This window comes from Haliotis cracherodii, unplaced genomic scaffold (assembly GCF_022045235.1).
Source record: "Haliotis cracherodii isolate W230 unplaced genomic scaffold, xgHalCrac1.p SCAF_14, whole genome shotgun sequence".
NCBI lineage: Eukaryota > Metazoa > Mollusca > Gastropoda > Lepetellida > Haliotidae > Haliotis > Haliotis cracherodii.
This window is the reverse complement of record NW_027266269.1, coordinates 28,018,387-28,043,407: the sequence shown is the minus strand read 5'-3', so window position 1 is coordinate 28,043,407 and position 25,021 is coordinate 28,018,387. Positions and strand designations below refer to the sequence as shown.

At 41.4% G+C, this 25,021-nt stretch overlaps 2 protein-coding genes across 3 annotated transcripts; both read right to left on the bottom strand.

Moving 5' to 3' along the window:
• Window positions 1–2,249: 2,249 nt before the first annotated feature.
• On the bottom strand, window positions 2,250–4,136 carry LOC139460667 (BPTI/Kunitz domain-containing protein 4-like). The gene is made up of 3 exons (XM_071242148.1): window positions 4,030–4,136; window positions 3,366–3,467; window positions 2,250–2,554 (listed from the first exon to the last, which is right to left on the bottom strand). Exons 1-3 carry the CDS (start codon window positions 4,079–4,081, stop codon window positions 2,397–2,399), a joined length of 312 nt encoding a protein of 103 aa, XP_071098249.1. The 5' UTR covers window positions 4,082–4,136; the 3' UTR covers window positions 2,250–2,396.
• A 3,997-nt stretch (window positions 4,137–8,133) lies between these two features.
• LOC139460666 (uncharacterized) lies at window positions 8,134–15,313 on the bottom strand. 2 transcript variants are annotated; one of them, XM_071242146.1, is made up of 2 exons: window positions 15,190–15,313; window positions 8,134–10,723 (listed from the first exon to the last, which is right to left on the bottom strand). In XM_071242146.1, the coding sequence occupies exons 1-2, from the start codon at window positions 15,239–15,241 to the stop codon at window positions 9,468–9,470; spliced, it is 1,308 nt and encodes a 435-aa protein (XP_071098247.1). In that variant the 5' UTR covers window positions 15,242–15,313; the 3' UTR covers window positions 8,134–9,467. The 2 variants fall into 2 exon arrangements, with proteins under 2 accessions (XP_071098247.1, XP_071098248.1); XM_071242147.1 differs by lacking the exon at window positions 15,190–15,313 and adding an exon at window positions 15,064–15,165.
• Between the last annotated feature and the right edge of the window lie 9,708 nt (window positions 15,314–25,021).

Below are 25,021 nucleotides of genomic sequence, written 5' to 3'. Positions count from 1 at the left end.
AACAGGGCTAAAAAAAAGTAAGTCAATGTCAACAATAGGCGATTCGTCTGTGGCTGATTGATACTGAAACAATAATATTGATTTATACATATACTTATGTATTTTATTATAAACATATACCATTACCAGATCCCGATTGCTGGGTTCTGGTGTAGGGGTGGCATTCGTCACCATTCGACCCCTTTCCGTAACCTGCAGGAAGTCATTCGTCACCCCTCGCCCCTTTCCGTAACCTGCAGGAAGTCATTCGTCACCATTCGCCCCTTTCCGTAACCTGCATGAAGACTCGTCCCCCCTATGGATGAATGTTATGTGCGAAAATACGACAAACCAATCAGACTGCGCGTATGAATTCAAGTTCTTCATACTTCAAATGTGTTCGATCATACTGTATAATTCCGCACGTCCTGGTGTGCTTTAAATTGCATCTGAAATGTATATGAACCATTACGCAACGAGTTGACAATTATTTTAGGTATGCCCGTTAGCGCTGAGACGGAAACCGGTCGCAAAAATGGCCACGAGATGGGCACGAGTCGCTATTCGGCTTGTCCCGGAATAACACGAGTTGGTCACGAATGGTACGGATGGGCGTGGTGACGGACATCTTCAACGTATGAGGAGACCATACCTGCCCATTTATTTGGATAACTCATGCAAGAAGACACGTCTCCAACTTTAGGTAACAAAATTCTTGCTCAATATCGTGGCTTTTATGCTTTATAGTCAAGACTTCGAGCATGACTGACCAAAAGACATTACTTCGCTTGTCACTCATTTGTTTATCGCCGCAGGCTGAGTTTTCAGAAAAGGTGTTGTCAATGTACCGGGGTCGGCTTTGGGCGGATACAGCGGAAGTTAACGGATACAGTTGGCCTCAACCTTGTAGTTTCTGCCCATCCCTGTCCCGCTCTCTGGGACGGGTGGCCCTCTCTCGTGACAATCCCTGGCAAAGCAGATAAGACCAAAAAGTATAATGGTTTTGAAAACGTTTAAAATATCTATAAAGCTATCTACTATTTTAATTTAAAAATGTGTTGAGAAAATATTAATGTAATTCTATCTTTCAGATATTGAATACATAGCCACTCCTCAAAACATATTTCTACTTTTTGACTGGTATTCTTTACGTGTGTGATACATTGACAGGCAGACATTCTTTATTTCCTCCAAAACATGTACATGAAGAGTACATGTGAAAGTAAATTAGGTCAAATCATAAATGACCTGTAATTAACCAAAAGAAGATAACAAAAATATAAACATGCAAAGCCGTTCTAGGCAGATGCTAGTGAACAATAACGGTTATAAAATGCTTTGTTTGACCTGCAAATATGTACAAACTCTGAGACAACCAACACAAATAGCATTCAAGGCTAAAATCAACACGACATAAAGTGTTGTGATCTCATCCAAGCAAACAGTTCAACATTGCAGTGTCATCCTGGTCTCAAAACATAATAAAGCCGTTCATGTGCAGCACTGAAGAAAGAGTCCTTCACAGTCAATGATGACATGTTTTCTACAGCCCGTACTATGGTGTGGAATAGTGAACGTATAAAATCAGCAGGTTTTACTGATGCGAGATTTATCATGCATGATATGTACAGTTAATGCGTTAGAAAAACGTATGCTATTTTCCATAAGTGATGCATACGCACTGTCGGGTGAATTTCTTTCAAAGTTTGTTGTCCTGGTTTGTTTTTAGGCACGCTGTAGTTACCTGTTCATAAGAATCTTGTTGACCACAGAGATGGTGCTCACTCACTCACCCACTCACTCACTCACTCACTCACTCACTCACTCACTCACTCCACATCATGGACCACCATCGTCATGGAACAGTGTGAGTAGATTCAGGTGTTTTGTCAGAGTACACGTGAAGTTGCATGGTTTATCAGAATTGTATTTTAACGCAGAGGAGTATGTTATGTTATGGCAGTCACCCAAAGAATAGAAATCACTCGTTTAAATATGAAGATCTGTTTTGCAAGTATGTCGCTTGATATTACAGGAAAATATTTGTTGAAGTGTTTACCAATTTTGTATAAAACTGATAAACTATGTCCGAAATATCCTGGTGACTGGGGCGGTCGGGTAGCCTAGCCGTTAAAGCGTTCGCTCGTCACGCCGAAAACCCGGGTTCGATTCCCGACATGGGTACAATTTGTGAAGCCCATTTCTGGTGCCCCCGTTGTGATATTGCAGGAATATTCCTTAAAGCGGCGTAAAACCTCACTCACTCCTGGTGACTGTAGATGCGTTAAATTAGCTCTTGAGTATAGTTCCACTTTTGCTGAATCAAGATCAACAAGAAGAGCCTTGTATGTAGGAATGGTTTATCTAAAAAAACATTGGTGTTAGGTGTCTTGTGGCAGAAGACTGTGTATCAGTTATCAGTCAGGTAGGATGATGGTGTTATCACACTTGCAGAGGGGGCAGCCGTTGGCGTCGTGAGCCATCCTCCCCGAAGGACACCACAAGTCACACAGGGCCATTTGGGCGTTAAAGCAGAGAGCCTTCTTTTCCACCGAGGGGGCGTTGGATGTTGGCCCTGGAAATAGATTTCAATAAAGGATCGTCGTCATCATTATTATCATCATGATCATCATCGTCGTCGTCGTCGTCGTCATCGTAGTCGTCGAAGTGTGTGTGTGCGGATGCGTGCTTGCGTGTATCTGTGTGTGTCTGTGTCTGCTTGTGTCTTTACTTGCGTGTGTATGTGTTTCTGCGTCTTCCTGTGTGTGTGTGCGTGTCTGTGTGAGTGTATGTCTCTGTGTGTGTCTGTGTCTGCTTCTGCGTTTACGTGTGTGTGTATGTGTCTCTACGTCTGCCGTGTGTGTGTGTGTGTGTGTGTGTGTGTGTCTGTGTGTGTCTGTGTGTGTCTGTGTGTGTCTGTGTGAGTGTATGTCTCTGTGTGTGTCTGTGTCTGCCTGCGCGTTTACGTGCGTGTGTATGTGTCTCTACGTCTGCCGTGTGTGTGTGTGGTGGTGGTAGTGGTAGTGGTAGTAGTTGTAGTAGTAGTAGAAGTAGTAGTAGTAGTAGCAGTAGTAGTAGTAGTAGTAGTAGTAGTAGTAGTAGTAGTAGTAGTAATAGTTCTCAATATTATTAATTTACCATCTCCTCTCACTTACTCTTCATATCTATTAGCAACTACATATTTATAAATAACAACAATCATCAGCATCATCATATCATCATCATCATCATCATCATCATCATCATCTTCATCGTCATCCTCCAATATTATTAGCCCGGTCAATTGATCAGTGTGCACTCGAAATTCTTTCGGAAATATACAACCCCAGGTGCCTTTGGATGTACATCTCGTTCTACCGGGTACCCATTCACCAGCATATACTCACAGTTGCAACTGCAGGTGGGGCAGCCGTTGCTGTCGAGGACGTTGCCGAAAGGGCAGTAGATCATACAGACAGGGCCGCAGAGGGCCTGGTCTCTCGGGGCGGCTGTGGGAACCAGAGAAGAAGTGTAACGTCCATCGCAGTGTGGAAGATATCGATCATATAACATTATGTGTCGGAAGGAGGGGATAGGGAAGAAAGAGAGAGAGAGAGGGGGGGGGGGGGGGGGGCATACAAGAAATCCTAATGTTTTGGTTTGTTGTTTTGGGGGTTTTTTCAGAAAATGCAATTTTATTTTGGGAGTCACAGACGCAAAACTGATCGTAACTACAACCTTACACATCTGGTTCAAATATTTCCAAGTACATGTTCCATGTATTCTCGCCTATATATCAACTTCCACCCCTAACCCCCGTCTCCCCCCCATTCTGTGCCCCGTCACTCCACCTATCCCCCCCCCCCCCCCCTCCTTCTCTCTCTCCAAGTTTCTGTCACACCTCCCCTTATAGACAAACATTTAGTCTATGAAATCTTATATTACACAATATCCTTCTTGACTCTAAAAATAAAAATAAAAATTCCCTATGCTAGGTTATGTTTTTTCATAAAATAAATATATTCCACGGTCATGATGCAGGTCTACTCCCCTTACTCTCTCCCTACTTACCATACGCCACGGCCACGACCACGGCTAGGAGGAGACAGACAGCGACCTTCATGATTCTCCGATGTCAGGGTTACAATTGCGCTCACAACGAGGAGGCGTCGGTTTTCACCCACATTGATTAGAGTGCAGCACATAAAAAGGTTACACTTAAATCACCCACATCATCCACTTTTTAGTTTGGATATTACTTTCGAAAGAAATTTTATCGTTAACACGGAATCCATAAACATATATACATGTAGGCGTTATCGCGCCCAGAGGGACAAAGTGACAGGTTCCTGCAGTTCGCCGTGAATAGTTGCGTCCCTTTGACGCTCCAGGATCCTGTTATCGTGAGTTCGACCATAGATTCCTTGGTATGTCATAAATGTGTTCGTGGGAGTCACCACATGAAGTTGACACGTCCTGATATACCTTAACTATTATTCCACACGGGTTAAAACATAACCCAGTTACATACCCACTATCGCACTTACAGATCAACATGAATAAAAGTGATAAAACCTTTCCATATTCGTTAGAGATTTCTGCTAAAAGCAGAGTCGATTGGACGACCATATCATGATCAAGTTTCTTTCACCCATCTACGACACAAACATCTCATAAACAGTAGAGGTTTTTTCCGGATTCCTAGCCTGGAGGTTTTTTGTCGGCCTCACAGCGTCGCGGGGTTGGGTCAGGTTGTTTCTGCCCAGCCCTGTACCGCCTCCACGAAGCAGGTGGCCTCTCTCATGACAAGCCCTGGCCAGGAAGATAAGACCAAAAAGGAAAATGGTTTTAAATACGTTTTAAATATCTATAAAGCTGTCTATTATTTTCTTCTAAAAATATGTTAAGAAAATATTAATATACTTCCATCTTTTCCAACATAAATACATAGCCTCTTCTCAGCATGCATTAGGTGAGGTGAGGTGAAATGGGATTTAACGTCGCGTCCAAGATTATTGCACTTATATAGCGACCTGCATGTACGTGTGTGTGTTTGTGTGGCTGCTTGTACTAGTCCGGACTGATGCCGATTTATAGTGCTAGCTCACTGAGATACCATGTCGCAGTTTAACATGAATACCCCACTCAGACACAGTATACTGACTCCGAGCCGACCAGTCCTTGTTTTAGCCCCTTAATGCCGAGCGCCAGACAGGATAATAACAAGTACCATATTTTAACGTCTTTTGGTATGACGCGGCCGGGGATCGAACCCCGACCTTCCGCTCTCCCAGCATGCATTAAACGTAAGTGTTACTTAATCACAATTATATTGGCCACTCTTCTGTCACAATACGTATAAATCATATATGTATGTTTCTTACATTTTTTATACTTCTTACATGTGTAATATAGTGTATACTTCCTACATATGTGACACTCTATACTTCTTACATGTGTGACACTGTGTATATTTCTTACATGTGTGATACAGTGTAAACTTCTTACATGTGTGACACTGTGTATATTTCTTACATGTGTGACACAGTGTAAACTTCTTACATGTGTGATACTGTGTATACTTCTTACATGTGTTACACTCTGTATACTTCTTACATGTGTTACACTCTGTATACTTCTTACATGTGTTACACTCTGTATACTACTTACATGTTTTACACTCTGTATACTTCTTACATGTGTTACACTCTGTATACTTCTTACATGTGTTACACTCTGTATACTTCTTACATGTGTTACACTCTGTATACTACTTACATGTGTTACACTCTGTATACTTCTTACATGTGTTACACTCTGTATACTTCTTACATGTGTTACACTCTGTATACTTCTTACATGTGTGATACAGTGTATACTTCTTACATGTGTTACACTCTGTATACTTCTTACATGTGTTACACTCTGTATACTTCTTACATGTGTTACACTCTGTATACTTCTTACATGTGTGATACAGTGTATACTTCTTACATGTGTGATACAGTGTATACTTCTTACAGTTGTGATACAGTGTATACTTCTTACATGTGTGATACAGTGTATACTTCTTACATGTGTTACACTCTGTATACATCTTACATGTGTTACACTCTGTATACTACTTACATGTGTTACACTCTGTATACATCTTACATGTGTTACACTCTGTATAGTTCTTACATGTGTTACACTCTGTATAGTTCTTACATGTGTTACGCTCTGTATACTTCTTACATGTTTGATACTGTATACACTTCTTACACGTGTGATACTGTCTATACTTCTTACATGTGTGATAATGTGTACACTTCTTACATGTGTTACACTCTGTATACTTCTTACATGTGTTACGCTCTCTATACTTCTTACATGTTTGATACTGTATACACTTCTTACACGTGTGATACTGTCTATACTTCTTACATGTGTGATACTGTGTATACATCTTACATGTGTTACACTCTGTATACTTCTTACATGTGTTACACTCTCTATACTTCTTACATGTGTTACACTCTGTATACTTCTTACATGTGTTACACTCTGTATACTTCTTACATGTGTGACACTGTTTATACTTCTTACATGTGTGATAACGTGTATACATCTTTTATGTTACACTCTGTATACTTCTAATATGTGTTACACTCTGTATACTTCTTACATGTGTTACACTCTGTATACATCTTACATGTGTTACACTCTGTATACTTCTTACATGTGTTACACTCTGTATACTTCTTACATGTGTGACACTGTTTATACTTCTTACATGTGTGATAATGTGTGTACATCTTACATGTGTTACACTCTGTATACATCTTACATGTTTTACACTCTGTATACATCTTACATGTGTGACACTGTTTATACTTCTTACATGTGTGATAATGTGTATACATCTTACATGTGTTACACTCTGTATACTTCTTACATGTGTTACACTCTCTATACTTCTTACATGTGTTACACTCTGTATACTTCTTACATGTGTTACACTCTGTATACATCTTACATGTGTGATAATGTGTATACATCTTACATGTGTTACACTCTGTATACTTCTTACATCTCTTACACTCTGTATACTTCTTACATGTGTTACACTCTGTATCCTTCTTCCATGTGTGACACTGTTTATACTTCTTACATGTGTGATAATGTGTGTACATCTTACATGTGTTACACTCTTTATACTTCTTACATCTCTTACACTCTGTATACTTCTTACATGAGTTACACTCTGTATACTTCTTACATGTGTTACACTCTGTATACTTCTTACATGTGTTACACTCTGTATACAACTTACATGTGTTAAACTCTGTATACTTCTTACATGTGTTACACTCTGTATACTTCTTACATGTGTTACACTCTGTATACAACTTACATGTGTTACACTCTGTATACTTCTTACATGTGTTACACTCTGTATACATCTTACATGTGTTACACTCTGTATACAACTTACATGTGTTACACTCTGTATACTTCTTACATGTGTTACACTCTGTATACTTCTTACATCTCTTACACTCTGTATACTTATTACATGCGTGATACTGTATACACTTCTTACATGTGTGATACTGTGTATACTTCTTACATTTGTGATACTCTGTATACTTCTTACATGTGTGATACTGTGTATACTTCTTACATTTGTGATACTGTGTATACTTCTTACATGTGTTACACTCTGTATACTTTTTACATGTGTTACACTCTGTATACTTCTTACATGTGTTACACTCTGTATAGTTCTTACATGTGTGACACTGTTTATACTTCTTACATGTGTGATAATGTGTGTACATCTTACACGTTTTACACTCTGTATACATCTTACCTGTTGGATACAGTTTGTACTTGGTACATGTGTGGACCACTGCTGTGGTCTTGTGGGATAGAGCGTCTCAGTGCCCGGAGAGTGGACTTTCGGTGTTTCAATCCCCAGCCACGTCATACAACAAGATGCTACTTTTTGTTACCCTGCCTGGCGCTCGACCTCAAGAGTAAAAAGCCAGGACTACTTGTCTCGGAATCAGTGGCCATGAAAATAGAAGGACACGTACTTGCAATAATCGTGTTCCATTTCTTGGTAGTAAATACATGTAAACAACGCGTGGGCTTCAGTGAACATTGTTTATTATACAAAATAAACACCCACAATAAACTCCGACTAGTTTCCCCTGGTTTTATCGTTTGTTGTCACGCGACAAGATGGAGCAACACGGCGCTGTTCCCAAAGAAGCGTCCCGCAAACAATCACCTTCAATGGAAAGCCGTCAGGCCAGTGTCGGTAGTCTGAAACACCATGTTTCCCACAGAAGATACCATATCAACTACCCCTTTGAGACATCACGTCACGCTGAGTCCAGCAGCTAGGTACGAACAAAATGTCCCGAATAAAATCACCAACGTAATCCAACTTTGTATCTGTGCACGTCATCACGAGAACCAGCTCAGTTCAGTTAGCGGAATTAACCAAGTGCACCCGAGTGATTACGTAATAACTCCGGTTTCAAGGGAGACTGGAGGGTCGATGAGGATGTCCGCACAGTATAAACATGTCGATGTCCTCATCACAAGCACAAGATGCAGCGACAGTTACCATGGAGACAGGTATGTGTTATGTCTAAGATACTGCACACCAACTCGGCCATAATACCAATATACACTAGCCCAGGAGCCGTTATGAGATTCATCTGCAACGAGGGATAACAATGTGCCTTTTATGACTACATGTACCACATATATACACATTATTCACAGGTCCATTCTATGTATTGTACAGTACAGACATCTGCATAACCCCAGCAACGTTTCAAGTCTGTACACCAATAGAAGTTTTCAATACCGTCTTATTTTTCAGTACCGTCTGTACAACCACCATTTTTTTCACAATACCGTCTGGATAACATGTCTTCAATGCCATAATACATGATGTTCTCATGACTGCGTTTGTTAAGACAACTTGGACATAAGTACATTTTTGTCAATGATGTGTTCAATGGCGTCTGTTCTTAAGAACAACCTAACATCAGGTTCCCATCGTGATACGTTCTCGCCTCCGAAATGTGAATACCAAAAATAACAGTAAAAATACATAAATTTAACAAATGATAAAATTCACACTTCCAAAAAACGAAAATACAAAATTGAAATATTTTTAAAGCAAAATTCACATCAGAAAGAATATAATAAAATATACATATGTTCAAAAATACATGTATTTATGAATCCGTCCCTCACGGACTTCAGTCCGTTGAAATGTGAATGTGCGCCAAAACACGATAGTAAAAAAAATATAAATTTAAAATATGATAAAATTCACATCACTAAAATATGAAAAAACAGAATTCATTTTTTTTCAAAACAAATTGCACATCAGTAAAAGAATGATAATACAAAAATACACATTTTCAGAAATGACGAACAGCGTCAGCCCGTTGAACAAGACAGCAAAACCGACTATCACCACGAGTTCATTCCAACAACCATCAAGTTCCCATGTTGAAAGGTGTGATGGTGGCGTTTCTGAACATAAACAGCTTGTCATTGGTCCCCCTGAGGAAGGCTCCCCTGATGCTGAAGTTACTTGCTGAGACAACTAGCACGTGACATTTGGTCAGGATCAGCTGTTCCAAGATGGCCGTCTCGAAGCCATCACACGCCGACCCGCTCTTTCTCTGTCTGTCAATGTGGATGATGGTTCCCCCACTGTCCAGTGTTTTCTTTCCGAATCTCTTCCTAGCAAGCGCTCTAACCTCCATTGAGTCAGTTGCTATGAACATTCGCGTGGCATTCTTCACATAAGGGGCGAGAAAATCCCATAATGCATCTACTGACTCAATCGAGTTCCGGTTCGGGGAGTCGTTCGTCAGCTGCGCGTTTTTACCGATCCGCACATGCGCGCACACCAGGTCACCCTGTTTCAAGAGATCAACGCCTTTCAGAAGAGCGTTGAGGCGTTTGGTCATGTGATTTGTTGGTGTCATTAATTTTTCCCAGCCGTTCTTGAAGGCCCTGTGACGATATGTTTTTGCCCAGTCTGGGATTTTTTTCTTATATAGAGGATTTGATTTGATAATATTTAACAAGTCACTGTTGGATCGAAGATATATGACGTCGTAGTTATAAATTTTATTGAAATCCTGGAAGCGAGCAACCTTATGGTAGTCTGTTGCACGAACACCGCCAACCGTAATGGCAGACTTTCCCGCCAATTCTGAATCGGGGATTTCCCAGTGGTACTTGTGTGGCTTAAGAAAGTTGCGAACTGGACATGGTGACGTCATATTAAGAACAAACACTCTATTGGTGACAATGGCAAGCAAATACGCAGCGACCACGCCCCTTTGTCTGTCGCCCCAACCAGCGCATGCGCGAGTACTGTCACATAAATGAACGATATAACGTTTTTTGCTTGCGTCTGAACGAATAGACGTGATCTCGTGAGATGATTTATTTTTTTCCAAGCTCGTGAAGGGTTTTTTCCGTTTTTCTTCGGACTCTTCACGAAGAACATTATCGTTCTGTATTTTTGGCTTAGATTGACTCTGTTTTTCAGGAGACAAATATCTTTCTTCTGCATGAATCTGTTCCTTGATTAGCTGTTTAAGTTCGCGCAAGCTCAGCTCTCTCTGAACGGCAACGGGGTCTTTTTTGGTCACGTGGTTTATGAACACCACGACGACGAAGGCGGACAGCACCATCAACAGCAACACCTGCCCCTCGAGTCTCTTCATACTGACGCCTGAAAAGTAGAAACAAATATCAATTAAATAAATACACGTGACGGCAAAGAACTGTGCGTTCATTCCAAACCCAAAACGAGGCGTACAGTATCTAAATACTGTAGCGTTCTAATAAACTGTTGGTACGCGACACAAGCTTACTGGTTTTCGCCAACACACGATGTCCAGAAAGTGGTACAAACGTGTACCATATCCGGTAATAGGTGCGCATGCGTAGCGTCCTTAGAATCGATGCTGAGTTTCTGAGAAGTGAACGTCTTGCACCTGTTGTGAACTTATCTGCTTATGTGCACTTTACTTCACAAACAAACTTCACGTTGTCCGCCATTTGTTTTCATTCGAGACCGAGGACCAATGAATGCTCTGCTTAGTATCGTCCAATCGTAGCCTACGACAAATCGGTTGCCGTCTGTCTACTAGTTTAGGTCGACAGGACCAAAACATAAAGTTTAAGATCTAACTTGCCGCTACTGCACTTGTGTCGTGTGCGAAAGAGGAATTTCAACATGGCATATTTAGGTCACATGTGGGTGTCAATCCTCTGAGAGTGGGTCGATGATTACCTTTCATGGGCATGAGTAGTTTGGCTTAAAGTCGATTCCGAACACATGGTCAATGCGACGTGAAATCAAACGGAGAAGAAGAAGAAGAAGAAGAAGAAGAAAAAGATCAAATGAATCAGTTTAACATGCAAATAAATGCAACCAATCGCAGTGAAAGGTATCGGTAACAGTTGTGGTCTATATCTGGCAACCGCAGCCCCGAGGAACCATGGCTGGGGGATTACAATAATAACGTACATGGCAAAATAAAGTCATCATTCTTGTGCTTATTACGCCCGATTGCCTGAAAAGGGTAATTAAAAATGCCCAAATATAAGAAGGCGCTAGGGTCTGATGGTATTTGAAATCGGTTTGGGAAATTGTTCCCCTGTGTCCAAACACCATTACTCTACTGTGTAAAATTTGTGCAAAGGGTCGAACAATACTTCTCCGAAAGAATGGTGATTTGACTGAACCTAAACACGTTTCGCCCTATTACTTGTCTGAATAGACAGAACAATATATTTACAGGGTGTCTCACAGATCTCGTGTCATCATACTGCACTTCCAATGACATTATTTACATGGAGCTAAAAAGAGTCAGAAAGAGATGTTTGGGTTGTTAGGATGCTAGTTCAGAGTGAGTGAGTATGGTTTTACGCCGATTTTAGTAATATTCCAGCAATATAACGGCGGGTACACCCGAAATGTGCCTCACACAGTGTAACCATGTCGGGAATCGAACCCGGGTCTTCGGCGTGACGAGCGAACGCTTTAACCACTAGGCTACCCGACCGCCCTACTAGTTCAGAAAATGATCCTTGAAGAGGCCCAAACATACCACAATAACCTCTCAGTATGTTGGATAGACTACAGAAAATCTTATGATTCTGTATCTCACGAATGGATTTTGAAGTCACTGGAATGTATTGACCTCCCCTTGGGAACATTTCAGGGCGATTCTTTTAGTCCTTTGCTTTTCTGGACAAGATTCGCAATAAAGTCAAAGCCACAAATACTTATGCTGTATCCGTCCTTCCGTATCTTTTGGTGGTGTTGATTGGGCGAAACGAGAAATTGACATCCTCCCATGGAGAATCATGTCAGCGCATGTCTAGAAAAACAACATGATGTCCCCACAACCCATCCATACTATTGAATCACTGTACATAAAGCTATTGTATGGGTGTGGGAGTGGTTCTCTGTGCCTCATGTCACGGATAGCGGGGTAGACAGCCCGGGTAGACCGCCGCGTAGGACAGCGACTATATATACTACATATACACAGATTATACAGCCTAAATACACCAATCATATGGCCTAAATACACTGATTATATGACCTATACACATTGATTATATTACCTATAAACACGCCGATTATATGACCTATACACACCGATTATATTACCTATACACGCTGATTATATGACCTAAACACACCGATTATATGACCTATAAACACCGATTATATGACCTAAACACGCCGATTATATGACCTATACACACCGATTATATGACCTACATACACCGGTGGGGGGTGGCTGGGTTTTTAGTTTGTGACAGAAAATTATTTTTGAACGGTGGACCTGAAGAAAATTAGTTTCTTCAAAACGTTTTCTTGAAGACATACAGCGAAAGATATTATTTTTCCAAAAGGTGCGACAAAATATTTTTTTCAGTGTTTTCGGGAATGAATTAGGTTTTAAATACATCCAAGAATATATTTATTAAAGTTATCTAGGTATCGATAAAACTAAAAACCACGCGAGTTATATTTGACCTTATCCCAATGGGGAATATATTTATTAAGGTTATTTAGGTATCGATGAAACTAAAAACCACGCGAGTAATATCTGACCTTATCCCAATGGGGAATATATTTATTAAAGTTTTTTAGGTATCGATAAAACTAAAAACCACGCGAGTAATATTTGACCTTATCCCAATGGGGAATATATTTATTAAGGTTATTTAGGTATCGATGAAACTAAAAACCACGCGAGTAATATCTGACCTTATCCCAATGGGGAATATATTTATTAAGGTTATTTAGGTATCGATGAAACTAAAAACCACGCGAGTAATATCTGACCTTATCCCAATGGGGAATATATTTATTAAGGTTATTTAGGTATCGATAAAACTTAAAAAACACGCGAGAAACATTTGACCTTATCCCAATGGTGAGGTACGAACTTGAATATTATTTTTGCCGTCATAAGTGACAAATATAATCGGGGAAGCCATTATGTGACCATAATTATCACAGACACAATATTCTCTACTCGTTTGGGGTAGGTATGTGCACAGCAATCTCTAAGTATGACGGCGGTCTGTAAATAATCGAGTCTGGACAAACAATCCAGTGATTGACATCATGAGCATCGATCTACGCAATTGGGATCGATGACATGCATCAACCAACCAAGTCAGTGAGCCTGACCACCCGATCCCGTTAGTCGCCTCTTACGACAAGCATAGTCACCTTTTACGGCAAGCATGGGTTGCTGAAGACCTATTCCACCCCGCATCTTCACGGGTCTCATTTTTTTGTAAAATGTCCTTAGACATTGGTATTAACGAAGTCTGTTAACGATATAAGAGGTCACGGAGTGCTCACTCGTACAGCCATGGCAGATGTCCTACAATCAGGGCGTGTCAAGCTTGACGTGTCTCCGCAGAGTAAAAGCATATGGTCATGTTTAACAGTGCGTTTCCCACGACTGTAAACCTTCGCTTGTGACCTAGATAATTCACTGACATCCAGTGTCTGTTTATTTGTTTGTTGTTTTACGCCGCACTCATCAATACTCCTGCTTTATGACGCCGGTCTGTAAATAATCGAAGCTGGGTCAGATAATCCAGTGATTGACATCATGAGCATCGATCCTTGCAATTGGGATACGATGAAATGCATCAACCAAATCAGCGAGCCTGACCCCCCGATCCCGTTAGTCGCCTCTGACAAGCAAAGTTGCCTCTGAAGGTCAAGCATGGGTTGTTGAAAACCTATACTAACCCGGATCTTCACGGGTCCTGTTTAGTTGTACAGCATATGCAAGGGTAGTGAATGAGTCGGGTGGGACTACCAACATCCTAAGACTACCCGTTGATCGGGTACCCTACTCGCCGTCAATTACCCGGTGTACCCGTGCGTCAGAAACATTACATTGACATATATAAACGGAACAAGACCCCACTCTACCCGTATGTTGGGGGGTCCACCCGGTGAACCCGAGCGGCGTTGCGATACAGTACTGTTGACATATATAAGCGGAACAAGACCACATTCTACCCATATGCCATATAGCGACGAGACCAAGTTTAATGTATTCACAATTGAGTCATGTATGCAAAGTTATATTTAAAAACAATTTATGAAACATATTTGAGCATAACAATATCATGTAGACAGTTTTAAAACAAGGGCTATAGGTCACCAGTAACCAAAGCTAGGCCACCTCGCTGGGGATCATGGGAACTTACAGTACCTCGGCATATATAAGTGAAACACTGTACCTGTGTCTTTGGGGAACACTGTCAACGGGGTAGACGATCGTGAATCAAGTAGGTCGGGTAGCCTATCCCACATACCCCGGGTATACCAATACACACACGAGGACTGCAAAAATCTAAAACCTATATAAGGACAATGTGTACCTGTGTGTGTTAGGGGGACGACCTGTACGGGATAGACGCTCGTGAATCAAGTTGGTCGGGTAGCCTACCCTGGGTGTGCCGTTCGACACAAATACTGCAAAATTATAGCACCTATATAGACGGGACAATGTGTACCTTTGTGTTTGGGGGACGATCTGTTGGGGGTAGACGTTCGTGAATCAAGTAGGTCGGGTAGCCTACCTGGGTGGGTCGGACGACACGAGGGCTACACAGTTGTTTAAAGTATCTATGGAACACTACCTGAGTGTGTGATTCTTCCGCGTTTCTCCCAATCAAGTATCCATGACCTCATAGGTCGATGTTGGAATTAGTTCGTCTGTATCACAAGTCCTGTCCCCACTCCGAGTACTATCATGACCTGTGACCCGCCATCCATCCAATGAAAACAGCCGTACTGTGCGTGTTGGGCGTGCCTGGCTGCAAATCAACCACGCGAGTCGTTTGAGCGTCTCGAGTATGGAAACCTGTTTGTGTCACCATCAAAGCTGACAATGAACTGAGACTAATTGGATATGTACGGAAGCAGTGTTTAGAGGCGTGTAAACAACGGTAATACCCTTACCCCACGGCCATTGTTTGTGGATATTGATAAACCTCACATTAATTAGATCTCATTGGAGCGTACGTGACAAGTGACTGGCTGTTGACACAGCTTGTTAGTGTTGAGAGGCTTTTCTCTGACGCGGTTACATCTGGTGTTTGAAATAATACGTTGTGAAGTTATTGTTTCAGTAAAGTTGCTCTATTGTTGCCTAAGACATGAGTTAAACTACAACACAACACATTAGTTTTCATAATGTTAATGGGCATCGTCGCGTTACGCTACTTGCGTCTCTCTCTCTCTCTCTCTCTCTCTCTCTCTCTCTCTCTCTCTCTCTCTCTCTCTCTCTCTCTCTCTCTCTCTCTCTCTCTCTCTACCTGCTCCTTTAAGTACATTAAGTGCAGAGCACGGCATTCTTCAAAATTCCAAATTTTCCCAAAATTGAATAAACAACCCTAAAGTCCCCAAGGTTGACCTTCCTTTTCGGACATACCCTCCTCGTCAGAGGGGCGGTAGGGTAGCCTAGTGGTTAAAGCGTTCGTTCGTCACGCCGAAGACCCGGGTTCGATTCCTGACATGGGTACAATGTGTGAAGCCCATTTCCCGTGTTCCCCGCCGTGATATTGCTGGACTATTGCTAAAAGTGGCGTAAAACCATACTCACTCACTCACTCCTCGGCAGAACCACTAAATGGCCTGGCGGGACCGTGTGCGAACTACTCACAAAGTCGGAAAGCGAACGTAAAACTCGTAAAACACGTTTAAAATTTAACAATAGTTCTTTCAATTTCCGATTTCACACACAAACAAACACGGCATACTTTTTATTGTCCTCAGTTTATAATACCTGTATCATATACATCCCCATCGAATAACCGTTTCATATTTTGTTACATTTTAGCCACCATCAAACATGGGTGTATATTTTCTTTTTCCCCCGGGAGTTTTTTTAGCTTTCATTTTTCGCACAGCTTATTCAGTGTTTCGAAGTCTTTAAGCGTTCATGAAATTTTTGTCTTGATGAAAAGCTGCACACAATGTCTAGTCGCTACAACAAAATTTCATATTTTCGATTTCGGGTTAGATAAAATAGAATCACAAGATGACCCCAACCATTACTATGGCCTCGCTAACACAACAACAACAGGGCCAATACCCTATACAGCTGGCGGATGACTCACATTCAAGAACAAAGAAAACAGTTGAGAAAAGTGTTTGTCATTCCAAATAGCTGTAGATATTTGTCGATCTGAGGTCACGAGTGAAAGTATCAACTGTTTCAAGTCACGAGTGAATGTGTCAACTATCTTATGTCACGAGTGAAACTCAACTATCCCAGGTCACGAGTGAAAGCTTCAACTGTTTCAAGTCACGAGTGAAAGTGTCAACTGTCTCAGTTTTCACGAGTGAAACTGTCAACTATCTTATGTCACGAGTGAAACTGTCAACTATCTTATGTCACGAGCGAAAGTATCAACTGTCTTATGTCACGAGTGAAACTCAACTATCTCAGGTCACGAGTGAAAGTATCAACTATCTCAGGTCACGAGTGAAAGTATCAACTGTTTCAAGTCACGAGTGAAACTGTCAACTATCTTATGTCACGAGTGAAAGTATCAACTATCTCAGGTCATGAGTGAAAGTGTCAACTGTCTCAGGTCATGAGTGAAAGTTTCAACTATATCAGGTCACGAGTGAAAGCTTCAACTATCTCAGGTCACGAGTGAAAGTATCAACTGTTTCAAGTCACGAGTGAAAGTGTCAACTGTCTCAGGTCACGTGTGAAAGCTTCAACTATCTCAGGTCACGAGTGAAAGTATCAACTGTTTCAAGTCACGAGTGAAACAGTCAACTGTCTCAGGTCAAGAGTGAAAGCTTCAACTATCTCAGGTCACGAGTGAAAGTATCAACTGTTTCAAGTCACGAGTGAAACAGTCAACTGTCTCAGGTCAAGAGTGAAAGCTTCAACTGTCTCAGGTCACGAGTGAAAGGTTCAACTATCCCAGGTCACGAGATGACACAAACATGTTATTTGACAAGAAGATTCAAAGAATCTAAAAAAGCATGATCTCCATGCTCGTTCCCCCGTGACCCTGAAAACCATACTATCATTGAGACAGTGAGTGAGTATTTTTTTAAGCCGCTTTTAGCAATATATCAGCAATATCACGACGGGAGACACCAGAAATGGGTTTAACACACTGTACCCATGTCGGGAATCGAACCCGGGTCTTCGGCGTGACGAGTGAGTGCTTTGTCCACTAGGCTACCCGACCGCCCGTTGAGACGGACTGGAAGTAGTTCCGACAGAGCATGTTATTTCACTCGAGTGACATTATATTGTGTCAATTTTATAATTTCAGATAAAACCATAATAAAGTGAGGGGCATTGGAAAGTACATCGAGATTTTGTTTATTTAATTGAAACTTGAAAGAGATGTTGTTAAATTGAATTACGTCAAAGTCAAATCACGTGATGTCATTGCTGGTAGAAATTCACGGGCCACAGGGGTATAAAACTGCACAGTAGCAATGTCAAACATCCACATTGTAAAAGAAAAAACCCAAAACTTGAAATACACTCTTAGTCATTTCTTTCAGGTTTTCGGCACATTTACACATACTTGGAATAGAGTAGTCACTGCAGTGATGCCGGTCCCCAAATCGACTGTTGCAATCAGAGGTGACTATAAAGATTTGATACCTCTTGACCGACCAGTCAGAATTGAGAAATGTCCAAATTTGCTCGGATCTGAGAGATTGTTGAGCTTCAGGTTACAAAATTACGTTCCGTTCACGGGCTCTGTGTTGGTCCTAATGCAGAGAGTGAGTATGGTTTTACGCCACTTTTAGCAATATTCCAGCAATATCACGGTGGGGGACACCGGAAATGGGCTTCACACATTGTACCCATGTCGGGAATCGAACCCTGGTCTTCGGCGTGACGAGTGAGTGCTTTAACCACTAGGCTTCCCGACCGCCTCCCCCCTAATGCAGAGAGGGCTGGGGAGGGTTTATCTTGAAGACAGATATCGGGGATCATATAACTATACAAAACACACCGTGAAACAAAATCAAAATTCAAGGTAGAATTTTTGATCACTTGCTTTCAGAACTCCGCTTCTTGGCGTAAGTCTGTGTGACACAGATGAGGTCTGGACCGCACAAACCAGTGACTGACATCATGAGCATTGATCCACGCAATTGGGATACGAAGACATGCATCAACCAAGTCAGCGAGCCCGACCCCCCGATCCCATTAGTGGCCTCTTACGACAAGCATGGGTTGCTGAAGACTTTTTCCGCAGTTTAACATGGATACACCAGTAAGACACAATATACAGACTCAGAGCCGACCAGTCCTTGTTTTAGCTCTGTAATGCCAAGCGATAGGTATGGCGCTGCCTGGGATTGATTCCCTACCTTCCACTCTCTGGGCAGACGCTCTATCCACAATACCACGGAAGCGCTCGTTAAATCACCAACACCATGGAGGACCATGTCATTCAAAGTATTTTCATATCTGTTGGTTATTCTAATCGCAGTGTATTTATGATTTGTAATTTGGATTGTTGGCTCAACTTGTAAATCCAGCTGCGATGATACCCAGGAAGCAGAGGTATGTATCAGAGTGAGTGAGTGAGTTGGGTTTAACGCCGCTTTTAACAGTATTCCAGTTATATGTCATCTTAATGTGGGAGGAAGCCTCAGGCCTTAGGCTTTTACCACTTCGGTGAAACCCACGAGCACGGGTATTGTGCTGACAAACCTACAAACATAATCGGCGCGAACCGGGATTCGAACCCACAATCATAGGTTTCTGGCGTGTCCAAGGGACGCAACTCTGCACAGCGAATCGCGGCGCCTTATACGACTGGGCCACCCGTGCCCCCGAGGGGTATCAGAAGTCCCCATAGTCCCCAATTTATTGTACTAACTGTGGTTGCTAGCGACTTGTATCCCAAGTTTTATACATACTAGTGGGGGGAAATAACTATGCTTTGTATTAGAAAATTTATACAGAAATTAAATAATGCACTTTTTAAAATATATTCGTGAGGACATCTCTAGTCCAAGGTCATGATTCACAATTTGCAACTGCATGTTCATGCATGGCGCACATTTTGGATTTTGACGTGTTTGTCGTGAGCATGATACGTGTTTTTTCAATGTGAACAGAACAATGATTGTTTAGCTATCAGATGCTCATAAAGAAACAATATTGTTTAACCGTAGCCACGGCTTGCTAAAGGTCTCTGTCATATTCGGTTGGTGCATCAAGGGAATCGATACCAAACTGCAACATTAACAGCTTGGACAAGTCCTGGGTTGAGACCAATTAGTGGCAAAACCGTATGCAACCAGCTGAGTGAGTGAGTGAGTGAGTGAGTGAGTGAGTGAGTGAGTGAGTTGCGTTTAACGCCGCTTTTAACAGTATTCCAGTCATATCGCGGCGTGTCAGCTTAATGTGGGAGGAAAGCCCGAAGTGATGCAGGTCTCAGACGTTTACCACTTCGGTGAAACCCACGAGCACGGGTATGGTGCTGACAAACCTAGAAACATAATCGGGGCGAACCAGGATTCGAACCCACAATCATAGGTTTCTGGCGTGCCCAAGGGACGCAACCCTGCACAGCGAATCGCGGCGCCTTAGACGACTGGGCCACCCGTGCCCCCCTGAGAGAGCAAAGCATCCGGCCCCGACGTCCAGCGATACGTCGAATTATGCTTCTACTTCAACAGTCTAGTTTGAGTGAGTGAGTATGCAATATTCCAGCAATATCACGGCGGGGGACACCGGAAAATCAAGGTACAAACATTGTACCCATATGGGGAAACCTACCCGGGCCTTCGACGTGACGAGGCAACGCTTTAACCACTAGGCTACCCCAGCGTCCCGCCTAGCTTGAAGAAGACACTATCGGAATTTCAGAAGACTGAAACAGTATACTGTTCACATATGAGTTCAGGGTCCACTTGCACACAGTGATCTTAGCACTACGACTATTGTAAGTCTGTGATAGATTATGGGCGTAACGATCATCGTAGCGCTATGATCGTTTTCAACCCCGGACCTTCCGCTCTCCGGGCAAATAAGTAAGAATAAGATATAAAGATATGATAACGGTAGTAGAACCTACACATCGCTCCTAATTGTAATCAAGAAATTGTTGATCCATATATCTTATCCTTACTTAGTACTCTAACTTCTAGGGGCGGTCGGGTAGCCTAGTGGTTAAAGCGTTCGCTCGTCACGCCGAAGACCCGGGTTCGATTCCCGACATGGGTACAATGTGTGAAGCCCATTTCTGGTGTCTCCCGCCGTGATATTGCTGGAATATAGCTAAAAGCGGCGTAAAACCATACTCACTCACTACTCCAACTTCTATGATGATGATGATGTTGTTGTAGATTTAACGAGCGCTTCCGGTGTTGCCGATTTCGGACTCGGATTTCCAACTTCTAAAGGCCTCTCAAGGGATTGATGTGTTATAAGGCTGAATGATTGACTTTCAGACTCAAAAAGACAACAAAACAAGTGACTGTGTACGTGAGTATTCCTTTAATACAGGAACTTCTGTCTGCCGGTAAAAACAGGAGGGGTGAGCAGAGGAGAGGCTAATCACACACAGTCATAGCCACGCCCCCACCCGCTTCAGTCCTGCCCTCACCGGTAACTTTCACCTTCTTACGACTACCAATTGAAGTCAGTCGCGTCCGTCCGTCCGTCCGTCAGCCAAGGTGCAGCAGATCAGCTCCTGCTGCATGCTTGAGGTACAGGTTTGCAGAAATTACACTGAAACAATGGCTTCCCAACTTGAACACAAGCTGAGTTATCTCCCCCTTGTAATAAAGGACGAAGGATTGAAGATCCAGCTTGTTTTTATAGTTTGCTGATTTCTTAGGTAACGTAACGCTGGAAATGTATCACTGAACGATTTCAAATAAACGCTGAAATACGTTGAGAAAAATTCAGATTTCGGTCCTGAAATATCCAAGGGAGATAACCCACCAATTAGAACACATATTTCAGCCTTTTATGGAGGAGCCAATAAGGAAGCTGGAAGTTAGCTTTCTGTGGAGTGAGTGAGGGGCATATATTACATTCATACCAGTGTTATAGTCTTAAGGAATCTATAAACAAACATTTGCCTTAATAAATGTCATTTAACATTTCAAAAACATAAGGCTGTAGACAATATTACTGATAATTGTCAAAAGGTTTATTTTTGTCTGTATAAACTAAGTCATTTGTTGTGGTTTCATGTTCATTTTCGAACATTTTATTTTGAAATGTTCTGCTTCAGGATAAACAGCCTGGGTGGTTGATGGCAAGTCACACCGATTAAAAACCAGTTGACATAAATTGTATTCAGTATTGAAGTATCCCCACCCCATCCCCTTTGATCACAAAATCTACCCGGTCAGGTCATCAGTCTGGCATACCCAACTTAATGTTCTTGTATAAATACCTTATATGACTTACCCTACCACAGAACAATATAGGACAAGGTTCCCTACCTGCCCAAACAGGCCATTATCCATGATCCCATCCCAAAAGCAGCAAATGCTCCAGCCCTTAACTTTATCAGTGTATGTGTGGTTAAACCAAATAGTTACAATCAGGAGGAGGTAGTGGTTAGACACAACACTGATACAGTCAAGAGCAGAGCAAACCCTTCCCTTACTCACTCCACAGTAGCCCCAAAATAATCTGTTTGGCAAAATTTCAATTAAACATAACTATAGCACTAGAAATTAAGCAGCAGTCCACAAGGCAATACAAGGTCGATAACTAATGTATCACACCAGTGGTTCTACTCCTTAAGGTGTTGCATCTCCTACAGAGAAGAAAGCAGGTTACAGATCCAGCAGTATTGTTCACAGGGACATAATTTAAGGATGACACACATGGCCTTTGAATATTTCAGTGTATGCTTTGCTGGCGACTTTCAACAAGACAAAAGTTAACATGGAAGAATTTGAGGAAGAATTCACTGGAATACTATCAGTAGGCATACACACATTGTTCAACAATGCAACCTTTCCTGCTCTCCTCTCTGCAAGACATCAACAATATGGCACATGGTATTCTCTAGCAAACATCAATCTTCAAATGGTTTCTTTTGCTAAATGGATTGGAGAGTTGTAGAGGTTAGACATACTCCTCAACATTTGCTAAGGGCTAAAATAGTCCTGTTTAGTCAAAGTTGTGGTCCTTAGCTAATGTTGGGAAGCATACTTCGCCAGCAGAGGTAAGATACCGAGTCCAGTCAAAGTCAAGAATCTGGCTTCCCGAATCAAAACAAAATAAAATACCAGTATTTAATAGAGGTAGTATCACATTTGTCCAAACGTGTTGTCCAGCTGATTGTTGTAAGTCTGTCCACACAAAGAGTAAATGCTCTTTTGTTTCAAAAATAGTCACACAAAAATGCAGTTATTTAGTCAAAACCTGTACTACCGATTCAAAATCCATTAGTAACCTTGGCATTGTAGAACCAGATAAGGGAGACAACTCTGACCATATCAATTGTCAATACTTGTTACAATAACATAGACACTAGCTAGACAGTTTTATCTTAGCTCAACAATATCGTCCTGAAGACAAATATCAACAATAACTTCACAAAATCAATCAGTCCAAAGGACCTTGGGAACAATAGTTAAAAAGGTTCCATAATATAATATCAACATAATAGTTTAAAACTATTACTCGTATAAGTTAAATATCTATAGCACTATGTTTTGATGATCTGAGTAACCGTGTTCCACATTGAAAACAACTGGATCAGTCCACAATTTCCGTAGGCAGAGCCAAGTGGCTCCAACGAAGAACAGGTACCCTGCAGGTTCCGCTCAATGCCAAAACATCCCGTACAAATGCATGTGTATATAAAATAAGCCCGAATAAGAGGGCAACCGTTAAAACGCTAAAATCAGTTAAAAAGAGATTTTAAAATTGAATTCATAGTCATCCTTGGACAGGTTTTCAATGTTGCTATTTTCTGTTTCAAAAAATGTATTCGCTAAACCGTAACCATGGCAATAGGTAACATAATAGAGCTGAATTTCATGCATGTAAGGTTTCCTCAGAGCATATAGTGTAGTAGGGTGGGGTAGCCAAGACGCTGGTTGACAGATAAATACACTTCCAGATTTTGATATAATTGTTTTTGAGGGTATTAAATCCAATTGTCAAAAATGGACACCTGTGAAATTTTCTTATTGTCAAATAAAAGATACAAAATCACACATTATTATTATTACTATTCCTGGTATGAGACTTTAGTAAAATTAAGTTCTTTGAATCGCTGTAATTTTTTGTTCTTTGCAATATGATGTACCCGTATCAATTTTACTAACGCGCAATGAAGACGCAAGATGTCTTTTTCTGCTCGATTATTTCATGCCAAACAAACTGAATTTCTTTATTGTGGCCATTTTGCCAAATATCTAAAAAAGTGGAACATACATTTTCATGAGCCAGTTAACATTTCTGCGTTACAAATCGTTGCTCTTCTGACTTTTTTGTCACCATTAATTCTTCAGATTGGAAGGAACTATTACACCATACACTCTGAAGAAACTGTACCCTTCCGCAGAGAGCAGGTCTTGTTACTATGGCAACAAACCAAGTAAACTCTCTAAGCCACCAACAGGGTGTGCACCAACAGCTAGCCCTGCAGGTGGCAGCACCAAACTTGAGGTACCGTCACAGCCACTAATTGTAGAATACAAGTCCTTCCTTATATGGTCAACACGCTGGTGGCAAGACAATTATGGGATATTTTCCACCGGGGGTTAACTTACAACAACCATCTCCTGAAGTACGACTATAGCGACCACACTGAGAACAACCCATCGCTTGTTCAAATACACATCCATCAGATGCAGAAACGTTAACTACATTTGTTGTCCAAAGAAAATAGTACAGAGATTTCACCGGTCTCACAAAGTTATCACAAACAATAAGACAGAGGGGAAACAGTAAGAATGTATACATTACTAAATTGTCTTGCCACGTACATCATTCAATATTATTGTTATTGTTATTATTATTATAAATCAGCTTAGCAAGTGCCTGTACAATACGTTAAAACACCGTACACGCTTTACATAGAAATCCTACAACAGACACATTTAAAAATCGATTCTCAAGCTCCTTCCCAGCGAGTGACACCTTCGTTACACTCTCGGTAACATCGCTGCCACCAGTGTTGGCGCGGCCATTACAAGAATCTTGAAATATGCCCTCTAACCCCAAATGTAGTAACGTTGATACTTTTGTATGTCTTTGGGGATGCCATCATATTTCATTTTGAAAAGGTTTACGACTGACCGTATTTTCCAGATGAATTTTCTTTGTTGTTTGCATAATCAGACTGGTTCGAGATTGCAGACTAACGGAAAATCAACCAACTTCTCCCTTACATTCTTACTATATCAACAACACGAATGTTTTAATGAAACAGAAATTCAAATTGACAGATGAAGAAAGTAATTTAGCAGCGATAAATGTATTCGGCG